The sequence below is a fragment of the Ylistrum balloti genome, unplaced genomic scaffold, assembly GCF_031769215.1.
Source record: "Ylistrum balloti isolate Yb309-2 unplaced genomic scaffold, AGI_CSIRO_Ybal_v1 Utg369796, whole genome shotgun sequence".
In the NCBI taxonomy this organism is placed as follows: Eukaryota; Metazoa; Mollusca; class Bivalvia; order Pectinida; family Pectinidae; genus Ylistrum; species Ylistrum balloti.
The window spans coordinates 363,782-371,897 of NW_026781976.1; the positions used below are offsets into that span (position 1 = coordinate 363,782).

An 8,116-nucleotide genomic window follows, 5' to 3' on the forward strand; every position below is an offset into this window, starting at 1 on the left:
GAACTTTTCACTGATGGTGTGTATAGACAACATAGGCTAATCATAAGTAAAAATAAAAAGGTTTTCTTCACTTATAGAATCCTGATCACAAAAACTGAGAAAACCAGAACAGATATATGGATATTGTTTTTAAATCAAGTAGTTTATCAAATTGATGTCCTGGGTAGTGTACTATTTATCTCAGTGATGAGACAGTATTTATCACAGTGATGAGACAGTATTTATCACAGTGATGAGACAGTATTTATCACAGTGATGAGACAGTATTTATCACAGTGATGAGACAGTATTTATCACTGGGATGAGGCAGAATTTATCTCGGTAATGAGGGCAGTATTTGTCACCGTGATGAGACTGTATTTATCTCAGTGATGAAACAGTATTTATCATAGTGATGAGGCAGTATTTATCTCAGTGATGAGGCAGTATTTATCAAAGTGATGAGGCAGTATTTATCAAAGTGATAAGGCAGACTTTATCACAATGATGGGGCAGTATTTATCACAATGATGAGGCAGTATTTATCTCAGTGATGCGGCAGAATTTATCACAGGGATGAGACATAATTTATCATAGTGATGAGACAGTATTTATCACAGTGATGAGACAGTATTTATCACAGTGATGAGACAGTATTTATCACAAGGATGAGACAGTATTTATCTCGGTAATGAGGGCAGTATTTATCACAAGGATGAGGCTGTATTTATCAAAGTGATGAGACTATATTTATCAAAGGGATGAGAATATTTATCACAAGGATGAGGCAGTATTTATCACAAGGATGAGACTGTATTTATCACAAGGATGAGACTGTATTTATCTCAGTGATGAAACAGTATTTATCTCAGGGATGAAACAGTATTTATCTCAGTGATGAGGCAGTATTTATCACAAGGATGAGGCAGTATTTATCTCAGTGATGTGGCAGTATTTATCACAAGGATGAGGCTGTATTTATCAAAGTGATGAGACTATATTTATCACAGTGATGAAGCATTATTTACGTCTGTCTTATAAGCTTATTAGAGGCCTCTACGGACACGTGAACAACAACATTATCCACAGACTTGATTACCGCCACAGAAGCTGGTATTTATGACGTAATTTAGATATATTTCATATCATCTGGTGATTGATCATTGGCCGATAGCGGAAACGGCATGGACAAAATGTCGTTTCTAACCTGCTGTTAATTGTGCGTTTCATAAGTGCGTTTGTGCTGCTGTACAGAAGATAATAAGTCTCCATTACCGCGGTGTGACATTTGGTGTATCACCCCAGCTGGTCCTACATCAAGCATATCAAAACACATTTGAAAGCCTGTTTTAAAAGTCATGTTGTATTGATATGTTGTATTATTTATAAAACATCAAAGGGGTTCAGCTTTCACAAATAAAAAAAACATTAAACATAACATCTCTCGTGTAATAAAAAGTAGAGCAACCTTAATATTACCCTTACATATCATGTTATACTCGAGATGAAGCTGTTTATTTACAAATAGAATTATCGTCAGGGCTGATATATCACATAAAGTCAAAACAATAAATCTTATATTGAGATGTTGTGTTATTATTTATTTATCTATTTATATTAGTTGATGAATATGTATTGAAATATTAGCATCAGCTATCGATCACATTTGCATTATTTTTCGATTATGTCTACACATATATATGAATATTTGTGTGTGTTAATATATACATGAATAACGTATGTATGATTTCTTCAGTACCGCAGATAAATTTTCTGCATATTAGAATTATATCGAGTATTTTGGAGTATATTTCATATGTACATACATGTATACAACAGTGATTTGTGTCTACATCTGCTATACGAGTTGATATCGTTACTGCATATCGATTATTAGTGAACTCATTATCAATGTACATTGATAATTTGTATATATATATTGGTGATACGCGTGGATTATCACACAACATATTACATATAATGTCCCGACTGATTACATTAATACAGGGACCCAGCTGGCCACCTAGACTATGACTGGACACGTTCTCTGTTGATACATCCCGTATGCGGCTGATTATGCAGCCAATGGTGTTGTTGTGGTGTTCTATACAGTATGATTAGAATTGCAGATTTACACCAATTCATATAAAATTGTTTTCCTATCCCCATTAGGTCATAATTGAAATTCATTCATCACATTTAGAACTAGCGCTTCAGCAGAGTAGTGACAGACGCTATTTCGTTATTGATGGCGGCGGTCATGTTAAATCGTCTGCCATTATCTCTTCCCTTCGACGTTTCTTTCATCTGCAATTTGCTTATTTAATTTGTACAAAGTACATGAGCCTAGAAATGGAAATTTGATTGACAATTTGACCATTAACATGATTGATTACAACCCATATTACCCATTTTGTATTCAACCGACAGCGTTATGTTATCTAGCCACTGATTGGTCCGATTAGAACATTTATCATACTTGATCTTGATGCAAACTGACAGTTTGGAAAGCCCACAAGCTATGAATACTTGAGTGGATCCTGTGATATATTAAACTGCCTGAAGGCGGTGTAAACCTTTTATCTCGTGAGTCAGCCGCAAGTGTTGAGAATATCACTTGAGATCTGGCTTGATGGGCGGTATGAGCTTGTATGTTTCAGTTTACTAACGGGGTGACGTTCGCTGTCGACTTTCAGTTGTTTGACTGACAGCCGCGCTGTAAACAGGGATAGCAACACAAGGAAACCAACATACCAGTCACTAGTCTGGTATTTCTGGTGTCCGGACATAGAATCCTTCTGTTTACAAGAGTCTTGGCGGCTTTATAACACTTCGTAATTTAATGATGGTGCTTTTGTGAAGCTTGTCCTGTGTTACTTGGGATTTTATATTTTTCACACGTTTGGATTCTTTGTGTGTTACAACATCGATAAAATGTTAACGTCATCTTCATCGTCTCAGTATATTAACCCGGATTATCTTCAACCCCTTCCTACCACGGTAAGTGCTTTAACGAATTTTATTGAAATCCAACTTACGTTTAATATTGTATATTCTACTATTACCCAACGTTTCGACAATTCTTTAACTAAGTGATGGTTTGTAATGCCAAAAAACACGCAAACATGTAATAAATAATCGGTATAGGGTGCGAAACCATAAATATTAGACATAACTAGAATGTAAGTTAATTTATCCGCATTTTAGAGCGAAGACAATACATTAATTAAAGAAAATACAATGATACAATACCTATTAATTTTGGGCGAGGTGTTGTTCTTTGTTGTTTACCGTCTACAGACTGCGTTCATCTATTGATACATAAAACAAGTGGCTACATCGTGTAAACTTCTATAGGCAAGCCGCCCCTTTTACACAACTACCACTGTAGACTGACCCGTCATCAATCATCATCTACCTCGCGTTCCCACGAGGTTTCATACGAACACACCCTCACTCCTGATGTATATTATATATATACTGACGTCGTGTAGGCGTCAAAATGAACCACTCATTTTGAGATGATTGATCAAAAGTCAAATAAGAAGTGTAGGGTGTTAAATTAAAATTAAGTCACATGTTGTAAAAATGTTTTCTTAAATTACCTCTTTCTTAACATCAAAACAGGAAATATAACGAAGCTTGGTTCTTTGTTCACGCCATCTTTTAAACAGGGAAATAAATATAAACCAGCAATATCTCGGTCATTTATTGTTGTTTATGTCACGAATACACTCGACGGATATTTCATATAATAGTGGGATACCTGAATAGACTCATAACAAAATTCTAATGATGGATATTTCATTCCCCTTCGACAAAAAATACCTTTAGTATAATATTCTCGGTCTCCTGCGCCTCCAATATCTTCCTTAAAAAATAGTGTTTTTTTCATTGAAAGGGAATATACATCTTTATCTTATTTTTGTTGAATTTTGTTTTTATTGATTAACTGCTCAATACCATTCTATAATATTTTATTCGATGGGGAAAAATAAAAATATATTATTTTACCTCAATATTACTGATCTTTTCTTTACTTGACTTGACTATGATTTTTAAATGAAATTTATAATGGTGATTTATTTTTTGACAGCTTGATGCCAAGAAGAGTCCACTGGCATTACTGGCTCAAACATGTAGCAGTATTGGAAAGGACACCACGTCAAAGTCCCTAATACCGCCGCTAGATAAAAAGGAGGGCGAGAAAAATCCAGAGAAATCTAGTAATGATGGAAACAAACGTGAGTCAAAAGAGAAGGACTCCAGTTCATCTAGTAGTAAACCCGGCTTTAGGACCATTCAAAATAAGGATATACCTCCCCTTGTACCCGTGTCACGCTCTAGTGAAGACCAGAAAACTCCATCTCCATCACCATCAAAATCTTCCCCTCGTCCCTCAAAAGAGAAAACATCTTCTCCTCAGGCGGACTTGACCTCTGGACCACCTCGATCGATCAGCTCACACAGTTCTGGGTCACATCGCAACATGGCAGACAAGGACGATGACAGGAGCAAAAGACCGGGATCATCTCCTAGGTCACCCCACAAGTTTACTCGGGACAGTAGTTCAATTGGAGATATAGCAAAGTCCGTGTCCTCTACGTCTCAGTCACCTTACAGTGCGTATTCATCAATTTCTAGTTCCTTCCCCCACTACACCCATGCTGGCCACGGACTTTCGCCAGACGCAGCTGCCGCACACTTCGCCGGATTTCCTTTACCTTTACCAGCACATGGTGCTTTTGGTTCCTCTTCCGCTGCTGCAGCTGCACTAGCAGCACAATCATCTGCCCTGGCCGCTCAATCATCGGCTCTGAAAGCCGGTATGGGATCTTCCTTCTCCCCGTACGTGACGTACGCCCGTGTGAGAACACCCTCTGGAGCCACTACCCTCGTTCCCGTTTGTCGCGATCCCTACTGTACCCATTGCCAATTGACTGAACAGAATGCACATTTATCATCCACATGTACGGCAGTTGGTTGTGCTCAGTGTGCGCATGAAAAATCTCTACAGAATTTGAGCTTGGGACTTAATGGTTCTTCATTCTCACATTTGCAATCGCTTTCAGCATCAGGGCTGTTAACATCTGTTCCATCCAGTTCATTACATTTATCTTCTCCATTATATCACCCTAGTGCGCTGAGCGGGCATACCCAGTCGGCATTCCCCTTTGCATGTAATTGGGTATCGGCCGGGAATGAACATTGTGGTAAACGATTTGCTACATCAGAGGAACTTTTACAACATTTGAGGACACATACAACAGCGTCAGACCCACTTTCTTTAGCGGCCAGCTATGACAGATACGGATTGGCTGCTGCTGCTGCCGCTGGCCTCCCAAGTCTCCATGGACATTTACCCACACCTGGGTCTGTTAGTCCCAATTCCCTCCGGAGGAGCTACCCTACAAGTCTTAGTCCACTGTCAGGTCTTATGGGGTCAAGTCGCTACCACCCTTACAAATCCATGATAAATCCCCCAGCGGGGCTCAGTAGTGCTCAACATCATCCAGGACTCGGTCCCTACCTCTCCCCCTACTCTTTGTATGGACAGCGATTAGGGGCTGCCGCTGTGCCCTAGTGGACACTGAGCTATCTAATCCAACAAATCGCTTACATTGTGATATTGTGCTAGTGCTGGCAATATAGACAATTTATATCTATACAAAATCGTGTATTACTGTAAGTTTACAATCTTAATGATATTTAGAAATCTATGACTTTTTGTTGTTGTAGTTCTATTCGAGAAACTATATATAATATCCCCTTTATTGACTGTTATATCTCAGGGCAGGTGAAAAGGCTCAGTCGTGAATTTTAACCAACAATAGTGCTCAACTTCAGTATTTAAGATTAATGTGTCATTGAAGTTATTTATCATTACAAACATGACGTATAACGTCAGTCGGGAAAAACGCTCAGAGAGAATAGAAAGAATTCTCTGCATTCACGGTGGAATGCTGGAGACTAAACACTGTATTAAAATCATACATAAAATGTATTAAAATTATTGTCAATTCACATTGTATTTCTTTGTGGTTTTAATTGAATAGATTCTACTCCTGATGAGGGTCCGTTGATTGATCACGACTGTCAGTTCTGTTTACTGTATTGACCCATTGATTCACCGGCTGATAACAATGTCATACTGTTAAACAGCTCATGGTTTCTCTGTAGTATTCAATTGACTTTCTCACTATTTGATAGTGCTAAACAGGTGCGACAAGGACCAATAAATACCAGTCACTCTACATAGAAAACCTCGTTGTTCTCAAACAATGATATATTTACTCATCCTACTTAGCGTTTGTCAATAAAATGTGCTTTGTAAACAAAGGAATTGTCGCACCAGAAACCACTTGATGATTTGCTAAAACGAAAAGACCCTGTTGTACATAATATGCACGACACCGTCGATTCCCAGTCACGACAGTTTTCCACAGTGGGGAATTTAAACGTGAGTCAGATAGAAGTCGCCACTGTGGGGAATTAAACATAAGTCACGACAGAGGTCGCAAACTTCGGAGTGTACGTTGGAATAACTATAACGACAAACATATAAAAAGTAAAGGATAGGTTTAAATGTTACCGTTTCATGTAAAAGATATATCTTATTCTGACTTTTTATCAGTATGTTATCCAAATTATATTAGCATAATGAAATATTAATTCCCTTTCTGACACGTAAAGAATTGCCTGAAATAGATGTTAGTTACATACGAATCAATGCATTCTCAATGATCGGAAGTTGGTGTGTATTTTCATTTAGCTTTATTAAACATTCCAAGTACTGTCACGTGATCTACTATGTGAAGTTTACGGCATGTCGGGTTTAAGAACACGTATACTAAAACCATGCAAGACGAAAATGTTAATTTTTTCTAGCATTAATTAAGTCGAGTGGCAATAAGAAAGTTTTATAAAAAAAAAACCACTGACAAATTCCTTCGACAAAAAATTCGCTGATATAGTTATGTGCTGTTAGTTTAATTCAAATCATATTTGACATTTGTAAACCGAGTTTTATAGTTCTTACACGTTTTGAAAAAAAAGTAAACGTTTATTTTAAGAGATGTTTTTTCTATAGTTGTGTTTGACTTTAAATGAATTAAAATGTCGATCGATCGGGTGTTGTATACTTGATACATCTATTTTATCAGCGAAAGCAAATAGTTCGTTGATTACAAGATATAAACTTGAGGACATCGAACGTTTTTTATTTGTACAAAGCTTTCACACAACGTAAGACAGAAAAGAGGGATGGCCTTCCCAGATCTACAGAATAATCGAATCACATGTGGTGAATTTAATCCCCGGGTACACATTAACTTGTAGAGTGCATATATTTGATAGCATCGCCAACTTACGGTGTTAATTAAAACACCAGAGTGATGTTTTCAAATTCACCAAACACCGTGTATAAAACCACAACTACTGATGTTTACAGCATATTCGACCTGTGTTTTTTTATATAACTTCCAAACAGATGTTTATAACATCACCGACCTGTGTTTTTTATATAACCTCCAAACTGATGTTTATAACATCACCGACCTCTGTTTTTTATATAACCACCAAACTCATGTTTATAACATCACCGACCTGTTGTGTTTATATAACCACCAAACTGATGTTTATAACATCACCGACCTGTGTTTTTTTTTATATAACCACCAAACTCATGTTTATAACATCACCGACCTGTGTTATTTATATAACCAGCAAACTGATGTTTATAACATCACCGACCTGTGTTGTTTATATAACCACCAAACTGATGTTTATAACATCACCGACCTGTGTTGTTTATATAACCATCAAACAGATGTTTATAACATCACCGACCTGTGTTGTTTATATAACCATCAAACAGATGTTTATAACATCACCGACCTGTGTTGTTTATATAACCATCAAACAGATGTTTATAACTAACCATCAAGCTGTTTTATAAGATCATACTGCCGCCAGCCTCTCATTTCTATGACATTAATAATCGGGAACGTTTATTCAGGAAACATTATGTTTTATTTTTAGTAAGAGTAAGGCTGACATTGATTTCTGTAAAAAAAAACATACAAGTAGATAAAGATATGTTAAGTTACATTACTGACATATGATATACTGTTGAAGG

General features: G+C 37.0%; 1 protein-coding gene across 1 annotated transcript; it reads left to right on the forward strand.

The window, feature by feature from the left end:
• Nucleotides 1-2,706: 2,706 nt before the first annotated feature.
• LOC132544404 (zinc finger protein Noc-like) lies at nucleotides 2,707-6,005 on the forward strand. Its single transcript, XM_060207994.1, has 2 exons — nucleotides 2,707-2,979; nucleotides 4,076-6,005. Exons 1-2 carry the CDS (start codon nucleotides 2,914-2,916, stop codon nucleotides 5,561-5,563), a joined length of 1,554 nt encoding a protein of 517 aa, XP_060063977.1. The 5' UTR covers nucleotides 2,707-2,913; the 3' UTR covers nucleotides 5,564-6,005.
• The last annotated feature ends 2,111 nt before the right edge of the window (nucleotides 6,006-8,116 follow it).

Coding starts and splice junctions, on each gene's coding strand:
- LOC132544404 (XM_060207994.1), top strand. CDS start 2,914: ATGTTAACGTCATCTTCATCGTCTCAGTATATTAACCCGGATTATCTT. Junction 2,980..4,075: donor TTCAACCCCTTCCTACCACG/GTAAGTGCTTTA, acceptor ATTTTTTGACAG/CTTGATGCCAAGAAGAGTCC.